The sequence below is a fragment of the Pyxicephalus adspersus genome, chromosome 8 (assembly GCF_032062135.1).
Source record: "Pyxicephalus adspersus chromosome 8, UCB_Pads_2.0, whole genome shotgun sequence".
Classification (NCBI taxonomy): domain Eukaryota; kingdom Metazoa; phylum Chordata; class Amphibia; order Anura; family Pyxicephalidae; genus Pyxicephalus; species Pyxicephalus adspersus.
In genome coordinates, this window is record NC_092865.1 from 40,043,228 (window position 1) to 40,068,374 (window position 25,147).

The 25,147-nt window shown below is 36.3% G+C and overlaps 1 protein-coding gene across 1 annotated transcript in view; it reads right to left on the minus strand.

Annotated features, from left to right (window-relative positions):
* Positions 1 to 5,432: 5,432 nt before the first annotated feature.
* The window catches only part of C8H1orf21 (chromosome 8 C1orf21 homolog), a 57,286-nt gene continuing 37,571 nt past the window's right edge, over positions 5,433 to 25,147 (minus strand). The window contains exons 3-6 of the mRNA XM_072420115.1: positions 19,857 to 19,951; positions 18,375 to 18,451; positions 17,215 to 17,275; positions 5,433 to 16,692 (exon numbers count right to left, since the gene is read on the minus strand). Of these exons, the coding sequence (XP_072276216.1) occupies positions 16,654 to 16,692; positions 17,215 to 17,275; positions 18,375 to 18,451; positions 19,857 to 19,951 (272 nt within the window). The 3' untranslated portion in view covers positions 5,433 to 16,653. The remainder of the gene's footprint in view (positions 16,693 to 17,214; positions 17,276 to 18,374; positions 18,452 to 19,856; positions 19,952 to 25,147) is intronic.

Below are 25,147 nucleotides of genomic sequence, written 5' to 3' on the forward strand. Positions count from 1 at the left end.
AACTTTCATAATATCGGTTCTGGGATTTTTTTCTCCCCATAACCGAGAGCTGTGAATACGGCAGTCATATAAAGGTTACCAAAAAGCTGTGAGTAAGCAGGTGCAGATTTTATTTGTGAGCGTGGAATATGTAGAATTTTTTCTTTAACAGCATCCAGATACTAAAATTAAACATTGGTAAATGTTAACGTTTCATATTTATTCCAGTGTGTTTTGCCTAGGGTACTTCTTACTGTGCAATTGTACTGTTAAGTAGTGTGATATTGGTTTAACAGCTGCACATAAAGTATTAGGTCAAGTCAGTTGGTAAAATGGAAATTATAGCATAAAATATTTTATAATGGCAAGAAACAAGGATCAGATAAACAACTATTTTATAAACTATGTACAAGTTCCATTCTGACTCTCAATCTTCCTTTTATTGAACAGTCCTGATTTCAATCATCCACTTTGAGACAAGGGCTACTAGTAATTTTTTAAACCTAATTGTATTTACTATAAGTATTTAATTTTCTTTAGAAAACTGCACTTACTACAGTGTATTGTACTTATTATTACCCTACCTATTATTATTCTGTAATAGGTTGAGCTGTGACATTCTCTTGCATTTTACCAGGAGAATGTCACAACCAAGATCATAAAATGTCTTTAGCTCTTTAGAAATAGATTGGGTTTTGGAGCTGTAATTTGTAAATGATTGGGAATTGTTCTTAGTTTTATTCAGCACTGTAAAGTATATATATTCTTTTTATACTATGAGCAATGCTTAAAGTGCAGATGATATCAAACATCGAATACTATTCTCTGTACTGGGAAAAATTTAGAAATTTAATTGTGCCTAATAGGACTCTGAAAATGTACCTAGTCTTGAATTAGCCAGTATGTGAGGGTGCCTGGGTACTCCTGTGACCACATCCTTAAAAGCTGTATATCTGCAATGTGAGATCTAAGGCACTGCTGCCTCTGAATGCTAATCTTGTGAAATTTGATGATATCACTATTGTATTGCTCTCTGTTGTCCTTGCTGGAGGCTCTAACATCAGAAAGAAAATCCCTGGCTTGGCCAAAGTGGCCACCTCTATGCAGAGGTTGTTAATAGGAGAAAGCTTAGCTGTGGGAGGCCACAGACAATACTGGTGACTACTCCTGTCTGTCTTTTTGAGGAACAACTTCAAGAATTCAGTTCCTCTGTAACAAAACAGATTTATGAATAAAGTATAAATGAAAATTGATTATAGCAGATAGCTACAAGTAAAATGTTTGATTTTTGTCACTGATCCTGATTTCTGTTTTTATTTTAATACTGAAATATCTACACAGATCAAATGGTATACAAGTTTTATATCAGAAAAAAATATTCACATTTTTGAATAAAAGTTGCTATAAAACTTATAGAACTGCAGGATTAAGTAAAAAGTATATGCTGACTGATGTGCTGACATCTACTGAAAATGTTAGTTCACGGTCAGATTCATTCTCTGGTTTTAATATTCTCATTTACTATCCCAAAACAAGCATACAGACCAACAAGGTGCATATCTGTTTCTGGTCAGCAACTCAAACTATTAAATCAGAGAATCCGAGAGATGGGAAATTTTCATTTTTAGAAGGAATTAGTCCGTGGCAGCTTGTGTCTATTTGTCACCAAAGGTTTTCTGTAATTATACCCCTATATTGCTAAGTTTTTGTTTTCTTTACCAAGCAGCCATGAATATGCATCTCAAATCTGTAAAATGTAATGTATACTAAAGTAAGGAACCACTGTTTTGTACTGTGTCATATCACTCATGTTTTCTCCTCCTCATAATTCTAACATTATTTTGAAGAAATGCATCCTTTGACAGCACCTTTTGGTTCCCTTTTGAGTCCTCTTCCCACATGCCTCCTAAATAAATATCATTGTGTTCTAGATTTCATGCCTTGAATATAGCTTTGCTCTTATTTCCTTCACTCAGTTTTTTTTTTTTTATATCAATTTTAGTTTTTTGCATGAAGCGTGTCAAACCTTATCTTCGTTATCTATAATACATTAAGTGTTGTACAAAATATTATTATTTTTTCATCAAAATGTGGATTATTTGCTGCAATACGCTGCTGTTGGCACGTATCTTTCTAAACTTATAGGTGGGTACAGAATTAGTAAATTGCAGTATGCATGTGACCTGTTGTTTCTATGTATATATTGTAGGAAGATTGTCTCAAAAGGGGACGGAATGCAGGCAGTAAAAATCACATCTTTACTCAGCTGGCAATGTAAGAGTTTAATGCATTTGGCTTGTATTTATTGAAACAAAAACATCACAGTCCAGTTTTATGATAGGGACAGCACTAAGCCCCCTCTGCCAGCTCTCATATCTAGAGAACTCCTTGACTGCAGCATCCCTGAACTTCTCTTGTCTTGCACTTGTGTTCTTACACCTCAGCTTTCTCATCATTTAGGCTGCACACAGCCTTCCCAGTAAACTTTATGCATGAGCAACCACTGTTAAATTCTGTCTCAATTGTGGATGTGGTATAGCCTTAAGCACAATTTGTACCCCTAAACAAACAGGATGTACACATACACAAATACACTTTTTAATGTAACTCTAGTCATTTGGGCTAAACAAATGTTTAAGTAATGTTTTACCCATCAAGACAGGTCAGGACACTATACCTTCTAATAATCTGCAATAAGTCTTGTGCACTGACAACGTCCAGTTCTCTGCCTTTTCTTCATTGTATCGGAGCTGATTTTTCAGATTGCAAAAAGAGGTGTAGTGTGATAAGTGGGAACAAATGCAACATTTGGAGAATCGTCCTTCACCAACCCACAGACCATAATAAAGCGGTCCCTCCTGAAAAGTGACCTCAGCCATCCCAGAACTTCCCATATAGAAGAAAAGTTAAGTGCAGGTGAGTGCAGGCGAATTTTATTATAAATTGCCAGAAGCATCTAAGGGTAACCCCAGAAGTAACAATATAAATCTGCTTTGATGTATGACATTTGAGACAACAGCTAGAGCCAAAGAGCACTAGTCCCTTGGAGGGTGAAATATATTCTCTGGAATAAACCAAAAAACATTTCCCTGGAACAAGCAGCCTGTATATACATATTGAGCGGTATCAAGATTGGGACATCACTGTAATCATTTGGAAGTAGTCCACACTGTCCATGACAAAAGAATATATTTAGCAGAATTTTTGGCCCAATAATGAGGAGTCCAGAGCATTCTACCAGTCCAATAGGGGAAGAGATTACCTAATTTGTGTTGATTAGAAAGTTTAATGAAGTAAAAAAATCTTTTATCAGTCCACAAAATGTTGCACCATTACTCTTTAGGACAGTCAATGTGTTCTTTGGCTAATTTAGCACATTTTTTTTTCTTCAATATTTGGACTTTGTAGGAGCTTGTGTTTAGGAAGGGACAGTTTTGCATTATTAATTTGAGTAAGCAGATATCACTGGTGAAATAAATATTAAAGATTAAGCTGTGTGTGCTGGCATAGATACTAGAGAGTGAGGCTTGTACATTGGATTGTATATTTTAGTGGTGACATGAATACTTTGTAATAAGACATTTATGTTAATGGATGTGTATAATAATAGTGGCCTAAACATGCTATCGCAGAACTCCCTGGTGAAATTGATTTTGGGAAGCAATAACTTTTGAACAAAAGTTACCATAGTTTGTGGTGGAGTGCAAATTTATGGCACCTGGGTAAATCCACAGCTTTTTGTTGTATTGCATATTTGCAGCTTTTTTTATTAGGGATCCAGGTGCTGAGTGTCCGGTATTAGAATGGATAGGCAAACACTACATTTCTTCCGGCGGTGGCTCTACAGCACCTGCCTGGTCATTAAAAAAGAGGATTGCCATCTGAAAATAAAAGTCCTACTTTATAAACAGGGGTTAAATGAACACCTGGGTGGGAGCTACGGCATCCTGGCATGGGCAATCTTGATGGGCAAAGATCGTTTCTGGGAAAAAGATGAAAGGCAAGATGGCAGTGCCTTGCAATGGAATGCAGATAGGCTGCACCGTAAAGCAGAATTTAACTGGCACTACTCACCGAAGACTACCCCGAAACCCCAAATGGAGTCAGTAATACCCCTGTGCAAGCAGTGGATGAGTTTTATTCCCGATTTCTCATCTCTTTCCATTTTTACATGTCTTGGTTACATTATTTTGAAAAATTCATCACCTTTAATCAAACCCTTAACTTCGTTCACAGATAAGTCTAACTTCAGCCCAGACTTTTATTTTTGTTTATGGACATAGTAGGGAAGGCTTACAAATACTCTCTTTGTCCTGGCTAATAAAAAAAAGAGGTCTATATTAGGAAAGTTGGGCAAATCATTGTATGTATGTAGTAGATCCTGCTTATTTCAGTTTAGAGGAACAAACAGCTTTACCATCTGTGCATATGTTGCGCACATAGAGTTACTAAGCTGAGTAAATGTCCTGAATTTTGCACCGATTAGTGTTTAGTTGACAGCATTTAGGCTAGGTACACACTTCCAATAATTATCGTTAGAAAATGCACGATTATATTTGAACGATCGTATTGTGCACAATTCTGTAAATGCTGTAACGATACGATTGTTTAAATATAATCCACCAATAGTGTACATACGCTAGATACAATCGTTTGAACGATGCAGGGAGTGACATGTAAAGGAGAAAGTGTATTGCAGAAACATGCACGATCACTGAACGACTGTACACTTGATAGATAGCGAACAATCATCGGCCAATCAGATCCGCCATGACGGTCGTTCATTTCTAATGACAATCCTTCTTCATCGGCGTCGTTGGTCACCTTTTTTTGTGAGCGATTTTTGTCCGGTCAGTCATTCGTCTCCAACAATAATTATTGGAAGTGTGTACACAGCTTAAGAATGCACTGATTACATTTGGGTTTTATGCATTTTCATGCTGTGTACATTCAGTTTTTCCCTAATATTTGCCAGCCCAGGACAACTTTGTGGCTTGTAGGCTTCTGTTGTAAGATACCAGTAAATGGGATAAGTTCCCTAAAAATTGCCTGTTTTTATTGTTTATTTTAAATACCTAAATAATAGGTATTTAGGGCCAGTTAACACCAGTTCTCATAGAGTAATTGCAGTTTTTTTTTTTTGGAATATAATGTGCGTTATCTTTGTGTCTGTATGATTTTTGCAGTAATAAGAAGAAATAAAAAAAAGTGAAGGTGTATAGGTTAAAGAATGTTTTTATTCATTCATGTGGGTCTCTTTATCATTCATTAGTGCAGAAAAAACAATGCAGGAAATGTTCTTTGTGTTGAACAAAACAATCTACATTGACATGAATTGGTTTTTGATTATACATGTGTTTACCTGTGCTAGAAAATGTAATTTATCATACAGACTAGTGAACAGGACCCTACACGTATAGTGCTTTGTATAAAGTAACACACATGACTCCACATAAGATATACATTTTATTTTAAATTAATCTCTTTAGAACAAAATAGACAGCCAAGTACATTCGCTTTATAAAAGCAGAAACATTTTTTTTTTTCAGATTTTTCTTTTTAGCTTTCAGAATCTGTCCACTTCAGAAGTTGAACATGCAGCAGTTCACTAACATATCCACTAATCTTGGTCTGTTAGAGTCTGGATAACATTTACAGAGTCATACAAAATTCAATCTAGGTGCAGCCATGTTCATTATCTGCCATGGTGAGAGCTCTGACGCCGGGCAGCTTCTGTGAAGTTTTCTGCTGCAGATTTAAATAAAAGGCACCAGAACTTCGGTTTTGTATTGTGGTGGAGTTCTGCTATATCTGCTTTAAAAATCTGTGTTCCGGCTCCTGACCACTCTCACATATGACAGATTCACTTTAAAGTGTATATAAGCAAAAACCTTTTTTGTCCCCATTTTGAATAAAGCAGGGAAGGAAGCGTTATGGTTATGCTTTCTGCATCCCATTAGGGAGATTTCACTTCAATTCCTGTTTTACAACACTATAGGAAATGAGTAAATCACTCCAAAGTGAAAATAAAATCATCCCATGGATGAAAGAGTTGTCATAGGTACATAGGTTCTCTATCTGTCTTATGTGACAGGTCACCAAAAAGTCAGGGTATCTTCCCATCAGCAAACACCCTCCCGTATTTTATTCAATGCTACAAAAATGTTGCCTTTAAATACATTTTACAAGTAATACATTATTTTCACACATCACTTTTATAATCTCATTAACCAGAATAGTAGAAATGTAAAAAATAAAAATCACAGTGCCAATTTACAATGCATTTTATGATTTTTTTTTTTGTCCTTTTGCCAGGTTTACTTTACAAGTACAAGTATGAATATCAACAATCTTTACTGTTAAAAAAAAGTTTGCAGAATCGACTGTTAACCTGTGCTGCAACTGATAAAACTGTTCTACAGCTGGGACCATCCCCTGATATTATCCTTTTAGAAAGGAGGTCCATCATACCATGAAATACACAAAGCTATGTACTGGAGTAAAGTTCAAGCATTGCCATGACTTTCTCTTGCATCCTTCAGTGGAAGTTGCACACAATGCAATGGTGGAATGCAAGGTTCCAGCTCAGGTCTATGTTTCTGTATGGTACATTTCCAGGGCCAAAGGATCCTGAACTTTGCAAAAGCAAATTTCCACAGTAAAGGTAAGCTTATAATGGATCGTTCTGTTGAAATTAGTTTGACAAACTTTGATATCATTCTTTAGAGAAATTGTTTACTGTGGGTATAAACATCTTTATATTCTTGTATAGGCACCCAAAGCCATCAAACAACTATTGCATTTACCTGCCAAGTTATGAGTCTAATTAATTCACTCAATGCTAATATTTTTTGACATGCTTGGTACCTTAGGCAGCCCTTAAATATTTTCTAAATGTCCACAGAGAACCGGACAGATACAAAAACATGTTCATCTTGCACAGTTTTTCCTGTAAAGAGTTTAACTTATTTCTTTTATGGTAAGACGGCCCAGAGATTGTTACTTCAACCAAAAGACACATATTGCATTCCCCTATACAAAAATGTATGTGCAGAGCAACCTCTCTTGCATGGTTTTTGCCTTAAGAGAAGAGAAGTTATCAGCCCCAAAACATAAAAATGCCAACTAACCAAAAGCCTTTTTAGCCACAGAATCTGTAAACTGAGATTGCATACTGAGGAAGTTACGCATAGCAGACTGTTTCATAATTGTATGGAATATTAAATACATGTTTATTATTACCTGACCTTTAACAAGAGGTTCAAAATGTAGGCTGGTAACAAACCACTCACACAGACACAAGGTAAAAAAAAAAAAAAAAACACATGGGCTTCACATGTGGCTTTAAAAAAAAAAAAAAAAAAAAAAAAAAAAAAAACACACCAAACTAATCTAATCATTGACAAATTCGGCAATAGGACTCAATTGGGTTGATATTGATTTTTGCTTACAGATGATTAGATGGTAAAGTCGGCAAAGTGTCATCTCATTCACTAAACAAGTACCCTTTTTCTTACTAGACAATAGATCTCTTTCCTAAGTGAACAGCTTTTACCCATTAGTAAATCAGCCCCAATAATAAAGAGATGACATAATTGTATTTCTAAAACAGCATACTGTGTTTGCCCCATGATAGAAAATGGAATGTATATACCAAGTGAAGAATATGTACTTTTGGCACCCATTCACACTTAATCACAGTGTAGGATTTATTTTTCTTCCTCTTTTAAAGTGCACATTCAAACAAAGAACACTTCTTTTATGTGCCCCTGCCCTCCCATGGTGGAGATAACAAAAAAACTTCTATGCAATGATTCCCAAGAGGCTGGAAAATCTTTAAAAGAATATGGGAAGCTTTTCAGGTGCAGCTAGCTCACAGCTCATATGGTAGCTGATAGGGTGGGGTACTATAGGTGGGTGGTGGTTGAGAATAATTTTTTTTTTTTTTTTTAGTGCAATCAACTTTTTAGGCGGCTACAGCATGTCTACATCTTGCAAAATGTATTCTATAACCTAAATCTGTAATAAACATTAAAAACCTTGCCCTGATATCAGCCTCATATAATTCCCTGTATAGAAGACAAGGGGAGGGTTCAAATTTTCAAGGAGCATGCTGATGGAAGGAGAGAGAGGGGTAACAGGCTGTAGACAGAAGGGTGGTTGGGCTTAACTACTAATGGCATTAATTGAAAATGAGATCTAATGAAGGCTGTGCTGTTTGGCAGCTCTGTGTAAATCTCATGACTGAGCTTAAATTATACCCAGCTCACATATTTGTAATTGAATGCTTTCTGAATCTGTTGAGACTCAGAATAGTTTTAGCAACCTACTGCATTAGTTAAAGCAACTGTGGCACAAAAATAAAAGTCAGAATTAGGAGTTTAAAAAAAAAAAATGTCTTTCCTTCTGCTTGTGCCAACAGAGATATCGCATATAATAAGCATTCTCCTGGCCTTACAAATACGTGTTACTATGTATTTTTTCTATATATATTAAAATAAAAGAAGTAGGACAAATAGAACATGTTTTCATCTAAACTGAATACTTTTGAGTAATGGGAAACAGAAAAAGATTTATTCTTGTAGGCACCAAACTTTATATCAGCACTCCAGGCAGCTTCTTCACACACTAACATGTTATAGGGGTTGTATTATAAAGGGAACTAAAGTTTTACCATTTCTGGAACAGGCTGTGAAGCTTTGGGGCTCATTCTACAAATGGTGCTTACATTTACAAGATTAACAAGAACGCTGGTTTAGAAACAGACAATGGTATAATAAATGTATATAAAGTTTATGTTGATCTTTGAATAGAAGTATGAATTCTAATTGCTTTAGAACAAGGTATCTTAAAGTTGATCTATTATGTTTATAGACAAATAGAATGAACCTTGAATTCTTTGACCTGTATGTTTTTAAAGTGTGAAACCACTGAGCTAAGCCATTTTAGCAGCAACACAAAAAGGAACACGCCACTGTAAGGTCATAAGTGAGCCACTTATATATATAATTTTATCCAGAACTACACTGTAAAATGTCTAAAAAAGTACATATACAATAGGACTAGCAGCGTTGAGATTGATGTTCTAAGTGTATGCATATATAACAATTACAGTTCTTCTATGGGTCCCACCTAACTGCATTTTCAATTAAACCCAATTATCTTCATGCTTTATGAAAGCCGGTCTGCTGGTAATAATAATTGATGGTAATTTTAATTTGGATTATAGTGATTTTTTAGGCAGTTGTGGCACCTGCCACAAATACATCTGTATGCATTGCTTTCTTAGCAGTGGAAAACATATATACCTATAGACCATAGTCTACAGTTCAAAAAAAAGTTTTCAAAATTTGAAAAGGTAGAGGTGCTGGCATTTTTTACAGTGAAATACTTATCTAGACATAATAAAAGTAGCCACTCATATACACTTATTCCATCAGGCATTGATTTGGCACTCAGAGGTAAAGGGTCAGTTTGAGTTACTGACATGCTGGTGGTTAAAGCAGCCCGATGAAAACAACTTCTCACAATTATATTTCACAAAATCATCAGCTTTATATCAAATAAAGCTAGCCTAAAATGAATCTAACAATGAAGTAAATTACTAAGTTAAATGTTTCCTTAGTGGGGTTAGCCATGTGCTAGAGAGGTTAAATGTTCATATTGTTTTTGTCTAGGGGGATGTAAACAGGGTTTTTACATACCGTATCATATTTTCTTGCTACAAAAGATCCAACCTCCATGCCATTATTCTCCTGCAGCCTGTTCTGTAAGCCATAAGGATCACCCTTACATTACAGAACCAATAGTCCTGCATTGCAAGGGAAGTAGAGTGCCCACCCACCACTTGTAGCAGGGGGATGGAAGAGGAATGTGGTGGCCTATGGGGGAGCACAGGGTAAGAAAATGAAGGTTGTTTAAGTGCCCCCCTAGACCTAAACAAGCATTTAAAGCCTTGGGGGTGTGAGAATGGGCCCGTTAAATGGGTTCAGCATTAAACTGGAACAGAACTCAAGTTCTGATCTGCTGTTATGGGACATAAGGTAGCAACATTGAGAAATGGTAATTGTTTCTGAGCTGCAACCTGAAAATGTACTTCCTAAGCAGGAGTGCCTTTCCTGGAACGTGAGTGTATCTACAGAGTATCATAGCAGTATACCTGCACTGTATGATTCAAGGCAATGCTGCCTGTGGCTGCTAGTCCCAAGGGATTTGGTGCTATAGGACCTGGAATAGGAGGGGTTTCCATTAGGTCGATTGTTCAGAATAAGTAAACTGTGAAGTGTCCAGTAAAGAAGGTCCAGACCTCAGGATACTTGCTGGTCACAGATCATCCTCTGTGCAATAAGAAGCATTTTCTGATCTGTCTCAGAGATATAGACTGATTGTTCTCTAAACTTCTGCTACAGACTAAAACTATTCCTGTATGCCTAACGCAGCCAAAAATTGCTTAGCTAAAATCTTAAAAGGACTAATAAGGTTTTGAGTTCTGCAAAAAAATATGTTGAAAGATGTTTCTATAAGAGGTATAGAGCAAGAACATTTATTTTTATAATACAAACTATTATTAGGGTTGTAACTTTTATAGATTGGGTATGCTGACAGTCCTCTTGCTGCTTTCCCTTGACTTAGGCATACTTTGTTAGGAATGATGACAATTCGTGTCACACTTTATATCATTAGATTCTACAAAATTAATTAGCCAGTGGACCCCACTACAATTTTGCTGTAGTTCCACGTGATTTATAGTTACACCCCTGAGTTTTGGAATGAGATTTAGTAATCTTACTGCTTGCATTCTTTTAAATGACACAGCTTAGTCATTTTACAAAAAGAAGTAATATCAATGGCAATATATTATTAAAACATAGTTGCCTTAATATGAAAACAATGGTTTTAGTTTATATTACCTAAAGAAAAGATATAATGAAAGCATAAAGTAAACTTGAATTTTGACAAAATATGATTGGGAATTTCCTTCCAAATCAAATTTGGCTAAAAAGTGTATATTTAACAATAAATTCCTTTATTTGTTTAGGACAAAGGTCACTTATTTGTTCAATCTTCATTCAGAATGGCTTGGGTGGTGGTTTGGGACCAGGTTCCCTGCTTTTCATTGCAATGACAGGAGGTGTAGCTGTCTCTAAAGTTCTTACCAGTCCTATTAAGCAGTGCTGCTGGTAATGTAAGATGAAGTAAAATGGGTTGATTACAGTGAGTACCCCTTTCATTGCAATGTACACCAGGCCACATTGATTCTACCATTGATCGGAGGGAGAGCAATACCCTAATATTAAATTGTCTTCTGTAGAGACAAGAATTACGCTAATCAGATATAACAGCATACGTAGAAAGCCATTACAGTTAGACATCCCTAAATACATAAATGGTAACCTATATACTCAAATAAAAACCAATCCAAATAAACACTGAGGTACCTACAATTACCTGGAAATTTTTTTTGACTCGAGTATAAACTTAGTGCACAAAAACCTAGATATGTGAATATATCCAACCATGATGTGTTATTTTTAAATAAACATTTATTTATCACATGGGCTTAGCCTGTATTTCTTTTTCCCCAGTTAAAGTATGTTGTACTTTTGATTTGGTTATAATGGATCATTTACTCCTAAATGACCTTTCCTGCATTATTGTTGGCCACCAGTTAATTGTGTCATGTCCTTATGTAACGTTCATTACAAACAGCTTATCTTTGACAACTCTGATCTGTCAAATCAGAGATAAATGTAGTTCCAGGTAATGCCATTAAGTGTCAGCCCATTATTAACTGAGATTATTTTTTATTACCATTTTGAAGGCAAACAACTAAGTGTATACTCGAGCATATACATACGTGTATTGTTCTCTGAACAAAAAAGAGTGGTGCCAGAATAGGATCACTGTGACGCTCAGTTTTTAAATTTAGTTGAAAGAAAAAAAACCTTAAAAACACATTGAACATAAAATAATGCCATATAATAATCTATAAAAGTCCAAGTTGTCTGCCTCATATAAATGGCAAAGATTGCTTCTAACACTTATTGTGAAAGCTGTATTGCTTTATAGGCCTGCGTTACAAGTACAGGCTGAACTATGCAAGCTTGTTAGTTGCTTAGATGCAAACCTATTTCAATGTCAGATGTCTCATTTTCTGCACTTAAAAACAAGACACTTGATGACAAGCTGACAAAGTCAAAAGTCTTTGTTACCAAAATAGGAATCTGCGTGGCATAGTTGATTCACAATAACTTTTTTTTTTTTTTTTTTAAACATGCGTACTAGCTGCATATATAAAATGAAGGAATTATTATAACGGAATCTTGTTCACATAAACAGGAATAAAAAGAAAACCAAGTGTGAGCTACACTTTGTAATTGCCATGGCTTTCATAAATCTTTGGATTCCCTGCCCACTGCTGTCACATATTTTTGTATCCACCTATTCTAAACATGTAAATAAAAGGTTGATAATTAAAGCAACTGCGAGTTCCTGGATGTTCAAAATTATAGATTGTGTTGATTTTGGTTAAAGTTCAAAATTGCTATTTTTCCCATACAAGTGTATAAAAAGGAAAACGAAGATTCTAATCCAAATACACATGTCAATATGGGTCAATATATTTGAAATATTTTGGTAGGGTTTAAAACTGATGTTCAAAGCACAGTCCATGGACAAAGACCCTGGAAAAGTCACTGATCATCTTACTTATAAATATAAACAAGTATTAAATAGTATAAATTCTTTCAACCTTTGGATGTATTAAAGATTTTCAACTAACACCATAGAACCAAGATACCTGACTTTTGGTAGTTTTCCCATTTTTTGTCAGGTAAAAGTAGGCACCTCAGTCTATATTTGGAACAGTTTATATTTGAGTATATAAGACAAAAAAGTGAGAAAAATAAAATATTAAGTGTGTGAAACTGCAGAAACACAACTTACAACAAATACTTTACTAGTTTACTAATATCTGGCACTTGGAAACAATCTGACTACTTGCTATGGATTTGTCCCCTTTATACAATGAATACAGTCACTCCTCCTATTGTAGAATGACATAAAGTGGTACATGTTGTATTTTGCAATATGTGAATTCGCACAATAGTAAACATTTTTTAAAGCAGTTGTGTAGGGTAATTTAAAATACCATAATTGCAGCCAGTTAGGTATTCAAAAAGGAAACATCTAGAGCATTTCTGGAATTCTCTGACGTCATGGTGGGAGGGGGTAAGGGAAGACAAAGAGAAAAGAGGTGGAATGTATGCCCTCTGATTTTCACCATTCTTGTTTTGCCTGGTACCACAATATGTAGTGGCTGTTATGCCATTTTTGCGTGTGGTATTTTTTTTAAGGTACTACTGCTTTCATATATGTGTTACACAAGTATCCAAAATAAAAACAGCATTTTTGTCAACACAATAGGCCTTATAGCTGAAATGTAAGTACTTATCTGGTCCATAAATGGTTTAAAGGTAGGGGAGCAAGAATTATATTAATTTTACAATGTGGATACATTGGTGTTTTTCGATAAAAAAATATTTGTTATGTATGTGCAGAAGCTTAAAACCATAGTAAATCACTAAAAAATGAAGAAGAATCCATCCTTAGACAGCTGTGAAACAAATGTTCACATTGGTGGACTGATGGAGGATTGATTCTTACCTTCTGTTTTGGTGGCCACTGTAAATGTGATATTTGCTGTCATATACTAGCTCAGTGATTGTGGTCACCTAGCAAATAGAGAGGGTGACTTTCCCAAGGCAGGAATACAGACACCAAAAATAAAATGTATTCCAAACAAAAAAGGTTCTGCCGATACCTAAGCTTCATTGTTATTTATAGCCAACAAATATATACCCAGTCAGTGAGTTCTACAGAAAATCCAGCGGGTTGCAGAAAGATAGAGATTAGGCAAACAGAATTTTAGTGGTTGAGAGTGGGGTCAATCAGGAGTAGAGTTTATACCAGTCGCCCATAGACATTAGATGGCATATGGAAGATCTTAGCACCAACCGTGATTTTTCATGAACCCATGCAGAAACTCAGCAAGTGTTATTACACACTCCAGAAACAACAATGGCGCTGGCCTTATATCTGGTAAATAGCAAAAAAAAAAAAAATAGAAAATCCATTCTAAATTGTCAGTCCCCAAAGTCTCTAGAGGCCAGGGAAGCATGTACGTGATTATTCCCTTGTTATCTCATCAGTCTCTGTAGGTACCTTTAGTAGTTGAGCTTTAATTGGCATCTACTCAGACATTACAACAGCAGCAGGGTTGCACATTAATGTTGGCAACATTAGAACCCTGGCCAACACAGAAAAAATGAGAAAGGGCACCTAGGCACTGCTGGATATATAACAAGCAGGTTTTCATTATTAGGAAATTTGCCTCTTAACATGGTATAGACAAGTGGTATTGCTTTAGGTGGTATAACATTTTCACTGCATGGACACATGTGCAGCTTCTGGCATGGGTGTTAAAATAGAAGTGTGAAAATTGTCATGGCATAGAGCTGTTGCAAAGAAACAATGTGTAGTTGCAGAATTGCATGGCTTGCCTGGCAGGGGCAGTGCATTTATTATTAATATGTCTTCAAATGAATATTTATCATTCATATGGAACTCTGTATACTAGTAATCAGAATAATAAAATGAATTGTTATTCAGTTATTCTTTCAATAAGTCAGTGGATAATGGTTGAGTTAATAGTTAAACAATAGCTGTGGAGCTCATGGTATGAAGACACTCGTATTCGATATTGCAGGGGTCCTCAACCCCCTGCCACAAGTGGGCTGCGGCTGTCTGACAGGTGAGCCACGTCTCTGGCCGGTGCACCCCCAGCAGCGTCAGGAGAAGGACCCCTCTTGGGGGGGGCCTACTCAGACCTCCGGGCTCAGACCTGAGATGGGAGAGTTAGCGGGTTCTGAGTGGGTTATGATGTCACTCAGTGGGAAGTTACTTCCCCTTTAAGTGACACACGGCTCCCCACGGTCTGGAGTCTGTAGATTCAGTGGTCCGTGAACTCTGAAAGGTTGGGGACCACTGCGCTATTGCATTGCTTCTGGTCTGAATGAAAGCTGCCATAGCTCTCATCTGCTAATTAGGCTCTGAATAGAACACAGAGGGCTGGGGATGCTAGTGAAATTAGCCCAGATCCCACTTTACATTTTAATATTTGCATCACATGTGTTTCAGTATTGAATTTAGCCTTTTGCTTACACTTAAAATTTAAAATGCTGAATGCTGAACTAAATGCTTCTACATTATTTTGTCACTGATTAACGTACATTTACAAATCTGTACCATCTGAAACATCAAAATGCATGTTCACGTACAACATATGTGTAGTATTTGTTACCTATTGCTTCTTTATGTTTATGCAGTCTAATAAAACCTCCATTATGCCCATTGGGAAAAAAAAAGTTCAGCTTTGTTAATTGCCAAGCAATTCTTATAGTGACTGCAGAAACAACGGCAGATAATATTTATGTGAATAAACAATTTTGGATTAATCCCTTGTGACATTGAGAAAAGTTATGTATTTTTTTATAGCTCTAACATATAGCACAGTGTTTTACAGAGTTCATAGTCATGTTACTAACTGTCCTGAGATTACAATCTAATGCCCCCAACATTTTTGGGGAAGCCAATAACCCTACCAGTATGTTTCTAGGGAAATGGGTAGAAATTAGTGCCAAAGAGAAACACACAAAAACAGACAGAACATACAAAAACCATTAAGATAATATCTTGGCTAGGATTCAAACCTGGGAAGGTGGGAATGCTGGCCACAAAGCCACCATGCTGCCATAAAACTGACAGCTATTTTCAATGGGCACAATGGATACTGCAAAAATAAAAAAAAGTGCAATAAACAGAAACAGGAAATAAATACTGTTAAAATGAATGATTCAGTAACTTAGCCTTACAGTATCATTGTTTGTAAGGGGAAGTTACAGTGAACAAAACCCCATACAACAATGGTGTCATGTGCTCTGTTGTTCCTATTTCCATATTCAGATGCAGACAAACCCAAAAGGTGAAAAATTGTTTTTGTCTGTAATAAAAACCCACAAGAAACATGAAACACAAATGTTTATTTTAGCAAAATAAAAATATATGTAATGTATATATTATATATAAAAAGGGGAAAGTATTTAAATGGATGTGGACAAGACTATGTGCAGAAGACTGCAGGTTGAAATATTACCAGGGAGTGATACATGTTTTGTTTCAGAAAAAAGTAAAGGGCAGGAAGGGGGTAAATCAGGAAATTACCCCCAGAACTTTCACCAAGCCAAAAAGCAACATTTAGTTCTGCCATGTCTTTCTCGAGCACACAACTCAGAGTGCAGGGCACTCTAACCATTCCAAGGGCTAAAAGTTTCTAAGTACTGGAAGCATTAAAATCTGGAAGCATTAAAATCTCTTACAATAATACATCAGCTTCTTTCAGATGACAGTCAGGTATGATTGAAATAATTATAAGCATGTGCAAGGATACAGTATTGTAGTCTTCAGCTAAATCATTTTAGTCCAGTAGTCCTCTTTGAACACTACATTTCAAGGATTTGCCATTTGGATTTTCTTTTCATACACTGTCCAGTAGAAAATATCCAGTGAGTAATACATCATAAAATATATTTACACACTATTCACAGGAGGTAGCGCTCATGTGATGTCCTCCTCTTCTGAACAGTAATCCCGACCCTTAAAAAAAAAAAAGATATAATAATAAAGTGAGATACATGGATGTAAAAAAAATATCAAGTACAACACAAAATTTAAAACATGGACTATAAAAAATAATACATAAAAATATAGTGAATGAATTATGTCTCAAGATGAAATCTAGGCATGTTCAGTCTATTCTTAATCATTACTATTAGGCACATGGTACTGTAGTTGGTCATTAGGGAACATCAGAGATCTGACCTATAAACCTATGTTGCCATGCAGATCAGGTCCTCAAGTACATTAGAGCTAACAAAGCTCAATGATGCTGGGTATACATTTAAATCCCAAAGCAAAAATGTAATACAATGCAGCTCACATGTCCAAATAGATCATTTGGCTGTGTTTGTTTTCTTTTTCTTGGCTTTTTACCTGGTAATCATGTGAATAACACCTGTCCTTAAGTGGCTATGCTCACTCTTACCATTGGACACCTATGGAAGGGCCATGGTTGTCAAATAAAGCAGCTGAAGTTATGTATCCTTTTAAATATCATACCTTTTCAATTTTTTCATCCAACATTCTGAAAAACTCTTGTTGACTTTCAGAAATGTGTATACTAAAAAACAAAAACAAGATTATGGCTATAAATTATTTGTTTCTGTTTCCTGTACAAGTAAAATTAGCAACATAATAAAGTAAATCCACATTTATCACAAATAATACAATTATTGAATGTAACCATTTTCTAAAATGTGGGCATAGTTAATTTAATTTGGTGAAAGAGGTCAGCAATGTGACAGCACTTTGTGAGTGCTTATAAATTTGCTGTAGTTTATTTTGTCAGAATTTGTAGGTTGGGTATCATTGGAATTCAAATTAATACTATAAAGCATCACAGAATAGCACAACCATTGAACAAAACATAGTGAAAAAAATTAGATGATCCCTTTTCAAACATTTGTTTACCCTGATAGTTGCAGATGAGGACATTTCTTCTAAGCAAAATGACTCTAGAGGTACTCTAAAATTTTGCATTGCTTGCATGAACTGTGTGATCTCCCCAAAGCGGTTCAAAGAAAATAAGGTCATCAATAATGCCACTCCAGGTCGTTTACTCTTTTCTGTTGCACCCAATGGAAAATTAACTTGGCCTTGTGTTTTGGATCATTGTGTTGTGTTCCAGTATTTTCAAGTAACGTTGCTTTCATCTTACCATGAATTTTTACCAAGTTCCATATACCACTGTAGCTCAAACACCCCAGAATATCAGAGATCCATCTCCATGCTTTCAAAGTACATTTTGTATACTTTAAGTTGTAGGCCTTGTTGCATTCTCTTCATAGAATTTATGGTTGACACCACAAAGCTCAATTTCCACTAAGACAAACTTTTTGTGTTTTGAGGCTTGTTTAGATGCCGTTTTGCATACTGTAAGTGGGCTGTTTGGTGGCGTTGGCACAGTAAAGGGTTTTTTTGCATCTCAACCGTGAAGTTCACTTTTGTTTTGGTGCAGATAAGACTATTTCAGCTGGCTTGAGTGTTTTTCTTTGTATCTCAACAAACTGCCCTGTAGTTGTGGCTGAAATCTTGGTTTATCTAACTGGCTGTGGCTTGGTAACAACAGACCCCCTAACTTTGCAAATTTTAATCAGAATTTGAACACTACTACCAATAAAAAATACTTATTCATAACTTAGAATTTGACAGTAACTTACTTTATTCGATGTGGATACCCTGCTCCTTGAGCTTCATTATTGTTTCTAGGATGAATATTATGAGTGGCACTTTTTTCCTGAAAACAAAGAAAAAAATTAAATATTATGTTTGTACACACATGCAATATTTGTCATTGGAAGGGATATTTCTAGATCCTTTTCAACAACAAATGACTGTACAATGCATGAACGAGTGTTGTACATACAGCAGCATTCTGCTCTATAAAGAGGGGGGGGGGGGGTGTATGACGGAGCGGCACCCAGCTGCATTCTCTCCCCCTTCACTTGCATTACCATCATTCGTCGTCCATCGTTTGTGGATCCGCCAGGACGGTCGTTTGGAGGATGGACAACAAGCACTGTACACACACAAGATTCTTGTCCGATATCATTATTGGGTTTGAACCATTGCACATGTGTTCGTAGCCTTAGTGTTAGATAATAAGTCTGTAGTGGGATAGGTGATGAGTAAATAAAGAGAACCTGTCAGTTCTAAAAAACAAATGTTGCAATAGAAGAGGTATTTTACTCCTCTCTCTGGTGTTACAGCATTACTGCTGTAGCTGACTGCAACACTTCTCTGGTCATGATCACTATCAGCTGCATTTCATAAAATAAATAGTAACTGTATCTGCTGAGTCTGTAGCTAGCAACAAATTCTGCATAAAGTATTTCACTCAGCGACTGAGCTAAAATTTGTTGGTTCATTACTTTGACTGCAGATGATTTTTTTTTCTAGCAACAAAATTACCAAAAGGTGCAATTCTGTAGCTGCTACAAATAGAGCATGGCCTCTAAAATGTCAGACCTCCATCCATGAGAGCATCAATAGGAGTATACGAATGACATTTATGCAAGCAATGCAGTGTTAAAACAAAACTTTTACAAAAAATAAATATGTCTGCTATAGGCTTAGGATACTGCAGATATTACTGTTGCAAGAAAAAAAAAAACAGCTAAAATAATAAAGAAATTAAAAACTGGAAAAAATATATACTATTATTATTCTATTATACACTATTACATTTTCTTGGTACAAAAATTTAGACCTCCAACCATAATAGCATACATTCAGAAGATTAGGATAACATTTGTACACGCCAAGCAGTGCCATATACGTCGGATTCTTCCCCAGCAGTTTGTTCTAGTGAGATCCTGTTGAACGAGCCAATCATTTATTGGGTTCATAAAATGTTAGGTTAAGTTTAGTATAGAACTGAGGGTTAGGATAAAGCAGATATTGCTATTAAAGTAACCAAAAAACACATGTAAATGTTTTTCTCGATTTTGTAACGCGCTTGAATTATATTTACCACACATTGTGAAAACGTGTGAATCTTCCCATCTACTATTCTATGACAAGACATTAAAGATATATAAGTAAATGTGTAATGAATGTGAAATTTGCAAATAAGCAATTTCAGTACAGGAGGGGAACCTATACAATTTTGAGGTAAGACTGGAGCTCAGCCTAAAACTCACCAGGTTTTCCTGGTTCCTGGTTACTATTTTTTGTTCCTCTTCCTCTCCATTTTTCATATACTTGACTTCTTCGACTGGTTTAAATCTGTATTCATCTGGAAGGAAATAATAATTACATAAAAAACAAATCCATTGTGTTTTTTTTCTAAACTACTTAGTTTACAAATCCACAGAGGGGGTGTTTGGGGTCCCTTTTTAGGTCTTATTCTGTGCTTTGAGACCATCGCTTTTGAAATGACTTCCAATCAGGGATTATAGAAACTGATATGCCATGCCCCTTATCAATTACTTGATTTACAACATTATAGCATTGACAGCATCATTTTAACTTTGATATTTGAAAAAAAAGGCACTATACTGTAGTCCTGTGGTCAGTAGGTCATCACAATATACCCATTATTATTATTATTATTTTATTAATAAACAGGATTTATATAGTGCCAACATATTACACAGCCCTGTACATTAAATATGGGTTGCAAATGACAGACTAATACAGACAGTGACACAGAAGGAGAGAACCCTGCCCCGAAGAGCTTACAATCTAGGAGGTGGGGAAAGTCTCACACAATAGGATCGGAGATGTGTAGTGGTGGGAAGTAGTGAGGGTTTTAGGAGACAGAAATAGACAGGTAGGCAAGTTTGAAAAAATGGGTTTTGAGTGCTCTTTCAAATGAGCACAAAGTAGGAGCAAGCCAAATGGGATGAGGAAGACCATTCCAGAGAGTCATTAGTAGGTCATTGGAGGAGCAAAGAGAGCGGCTGGGGGAGTATTTTTCTATCAAGTCAGAAAGGTAAGTTGGACAAGAACTGTGTAGGGATTTGAAGGCAAAGCACAGGAGTTTGAATTTGATTCCAAGGTGAAATGGAAGCCAATGAAGAGAACTACAAAGAGATGCAGCCGAATAGGAGTGGTGGGAAGGGTGGATGAGTCTGGCTGCAGCATTCATAATAGACTGTAGAGGAGAGAGTTTGTTTAGTGGAATACCAGAAAGGAGGATGTTACCTATTCTTGTATTTGTACAAATTTGGTTGAGATACACAATCTTTAGGCTTGGAATGTTGCTTGTTTTAGCTTGAGATTTGAGTTTACAGTTGTGATAATATGGGATCTTGATTTGAGTGGACAGGATAGTACATAGTGCCATGGTAAGCAGAATATCCGAATTTAGAGCAATGTAGCCAGGGAAGCACCTAAGCATGCCTTAGAATTCTTGCAATGTGAGAGCCCCCGGAGGGCCATAGGTCATTTACTCTGTGTATCTCTAGATAGGTGATGTTCCTATACAGACCACACAATTAGAGCAACACGTTGATCCAAGTAGGTACTTTTACCATTGTCCACTGGGCACTGTTCCATTTCTAGAGAGACAATGCTACCTTCTGTAACCTGTGCGGTACATTACCTACTTATGACTGCTTTCTACTGTATGCTGGGTATTTTTAATGCTTATAGCCACTGCACACTGTTTTCTGTATGTACATTCTCCTGACCAGTACAGTACAGTTTCATGTAAATTGTTGTCAAGCAGTCGTCCACTATTAAAGAAGCCCTCAATCAAGGTAGGCTCCAACCTTCCTCACATATATATTTTATGTGCAATAAACAATGTGTGTCGAAAGAATTATACTTCTGTCAAGAGGTTTTGAGACCTTTGCACTTGACATAGTAAGGTATATTTTGTGGGCAAATAGATTGTAGCATATTTGTGCAGCGTGTACATTAAGTGGGCTCTATTTAACCAGGTCCTTTTCAGCCAAGCCTAGTGTATAGTGTGATATGGCCATGTGCACCTTTTCATCTGGTGTCCCATGAATTTTGGAATCCTAGCAAAAACTTTTAATGCAGCTCTTGTCTTTGGGATGTTAAACGTGTTATTCCCTAATGTTGTTTCAAGTTGTAAAGCTTGCCTTTGATTCGGATTGTTGTTTTTACTTTATTCTTCTCTTTAGTCGGCTTTTTGTGCTACTTAAGGGTTAATCTAGTGTGTCTTAAAGAACAGAATGGAATTTGATGTGGTTTCTGTGGATAATAATATATAATTATAGAATATCAATGAACTCATCTGTTTTTATCAGCTTCAGCTGCTTCTTCTGCGTGGAAAGCTCCTCTGCCCAGTCAACTTTATTCTAACCAACATCGTTTAATATGTTATATTTCATATTATTTAGACCAACTATCTTCAAATACCAGCTTATCCCTGGCTACCTGCCACTCGTGTTTCACCAGCAAGATTTGGCTCAATTATTCTGCAAAAATTAGACATATTTCAGTGTTCGCCAACCAGTTGTCTGTGGACCACTGGTGTTCCGTGAGAAAATGTTGGTGGTCCACAGAAAAATTTGGACATTATTTTATGTTTTATTAATAATAAAACAAAAATAATATTCTAATAAATTCTTATATTCTGAATGGCAATTTTCGCCTTTATATTGCACTAAATTCACGAATTGTACTAGAGACGGAAAAACAAGGGAGGCGCAGCGTAATGTCAGTGTAGTCTTAAGTTGTATGAGGGAACCGTTGCCGAGCCTTACGCTTCGGTATTGTTTCTACCATTACAACGGTCACCCCGCTCCGCCAATACCGATTCTCATCCCATTGGTTTTTTTTTTATTTGATCATTTCTCAGATGCCCTTTTAGGTAAGTATGACCTTAACTGCGTATTTTCTTTAACTGTTATATTTAATGGCATCAAAAAGTTTGACCTTAATAACTATCATTTCTTGTTAGGTCTAGACTGGAATGAAATAAACTCATAATGAGTGAGAAAAAGCAAACAAATATTTAGCATTTCTTTAGTAATACCAAAGATAATGCAACTAGTGACAATAGTAATCTTTCAGTTGACTGTGAGCTGATCAATGAATCAGAGCTTCCACAGTCCTTGTCAGGCATCATTAGGAAGATCATTATTTTAAAAATGTAATTATAAAAAAAAAAAAAATTTCATATTAATGGTCCGTGGGTTTAAAAATGATGAATTTAGTGGTCGTGAGGTCCGAAAGGTTAGCGACCGCTGTTATTTATAAACCCTTGTGTTCAACATGTGGCCCACAGGCCTGCAGCATACCAGTGGGCTTTAGTAATGGCACCATTGGTTGTCTGTTACATCCATTACATCTATTCCACTTCTGCTATAGAGCCCTAAACAGGTGGCATTTCAAACTGAGAAAAAATATTTGGATCTGCCATCACAGTTAAAACATAACAAGTAACAATTGCACCATTAGGATGAACCCTGTGGAGCAAAGTACATCCAACAACCTGGGTTCAGAATAAGATACAAAATGAAAAAAACCAAAAGAAAGCATCCAGCACATCCTAACAAAATATTATCTCTGAGGATACAAATTTATAGTCATAATACAGGCAATTACTTACTAGAACAGAACAGAGTCCCTGACCACCAAACTGGAAAGCACTAACCAGGCAGCCATATCTGAATGGAAATGGGACATAGCTGTAGTGTGGTAGAGACATCATTACAGCTGGTGTCTGGATTTTGGAGTGGATTCCTTGTTTGACACTATTGTACACATCTTGACACAGTTCCTGGAAGATTCTGCTGCTTCTCAGCTGCAGTGCTGAGAGGCTGGTAAGTTTGTTTCTATTATTATTGCAGTGTTAAGTCTTTTTAACACTTTATTCCTGGAGTTTTCTTGCTTGTTTTTGCCTAAATAACAGTTTCCTAGTGCCTAGTCTTTTAGCACACATTTTATTAATATACTATACATAATTTTGCTTTTTTCCCCTCAATAATTTTGTGTGAGTTTCCTCTGGGTACTCCGGTTTCCTCCCACATTCAAAAACCATGCAGTTAGGTTAAGTGGCATCCCCCTAAAACTCACCATGTCAATGACATATGACTACGGTGAGGACCTTGGAAGGACATCTAGTGACACAACTGTAGATTTAGCTGCTAATATTAGTAACAAAGTATGTTCTCTTAACTTTCCTGAATCCCATATTTGTTATGGGTCATTGATTCATGAAATGTGCTACTGTTGGCATCTAGAGTGTCAGTGATGAAATACAGAACACTGAAAAATTATTTTGATACATTGAAAAACTGTATGACATGATGAACCAGAAAAACAGTTACATTTTATTTCTCCTGACTCCTTGTTAAAATAAAAAATCCTATGATGTTACACTTTGGCCACAAAGCCGCGGTCTGTAACAAATTCCAAGAAGTTAATTATAAAGTGGTTACCAGATGGTACAGGACACCTGTTCAGTTGTCGAAAATGTACACTCAGGTTGACCCCACCTGTTGGAGGTGTAAGAGTGCCCGTGGCACACTTATTTTGGGTACTACATTTATTTTGGGATTGCCTGAAATTGGCAACTTTTTAGGAAGCTGTAGCTAAAACTTACCCAAGACCTCACTTCCACTGACATACGTGGTAAACCTGAGATGGTATTGTTACATATCACTGACATGTCCAAAAAACACTATAAGACATCTTTGCTGATACATTTATTAAATGCTGCTAAAGCATGCATTCCCTCTAATTGGAAAAGTGAAACACCACCATCTGTTGGTCACTGGCTTAACAGGGTTAAAGACATATATCATATGGAAGACATGATTTCCACTGATTCTGGGACATCCGAGAAGTTTAATACTACTTGGTTCTATTGGATCCAGTTTATCACCACCACTGCCTTCGCCACTCTCTACAATATCTGTAGATCCAAGCGGATCAAGTTTTAGTTGACCCTCAACTCTTGTCTGTATGTGTCAAGGAACGGTTTGTTGGACAATGCTGTAGTACCTGTGCTATCCCTCCCCCTACCCATCCCCCTTTTCTTTTTCTCATCTTCCCCCTCCCCCCACCCTGTTTCACTCCCTCTTTTTGGCCCTACTATAGTTGTAAAATGTTACTGAGATATTCTGGGTTACAGGTTTGGAAGTAATTTGTTTTTTATTCACCATTGTACTGTAACCATTTTTTACTGTGGACAAATATTACACTGTTATATAAATCTGTACCTGGTTATGTCTCAATAAAAAGTTATATTTAAAATAACAAATCCTTTTTTAGTTTTGAATAGAATGGGACTGGATTTGAACCCATGTGGGATTTTTAATGCTACCTGGTGGTTGTGGAGGTTTTCTTGCAAGCAACGGTTTCACCAGAAACTGTGAGAAACAAATTACAAAAGAAATACAAACACAATAAAAAGTCTCCATGGTCTGGTACTAGATATGTATTAGAGAAACAGAGTACAGAGAGATGTTTTACTAGAAAATATCTTAGATGATACCGCAATTTATAATTT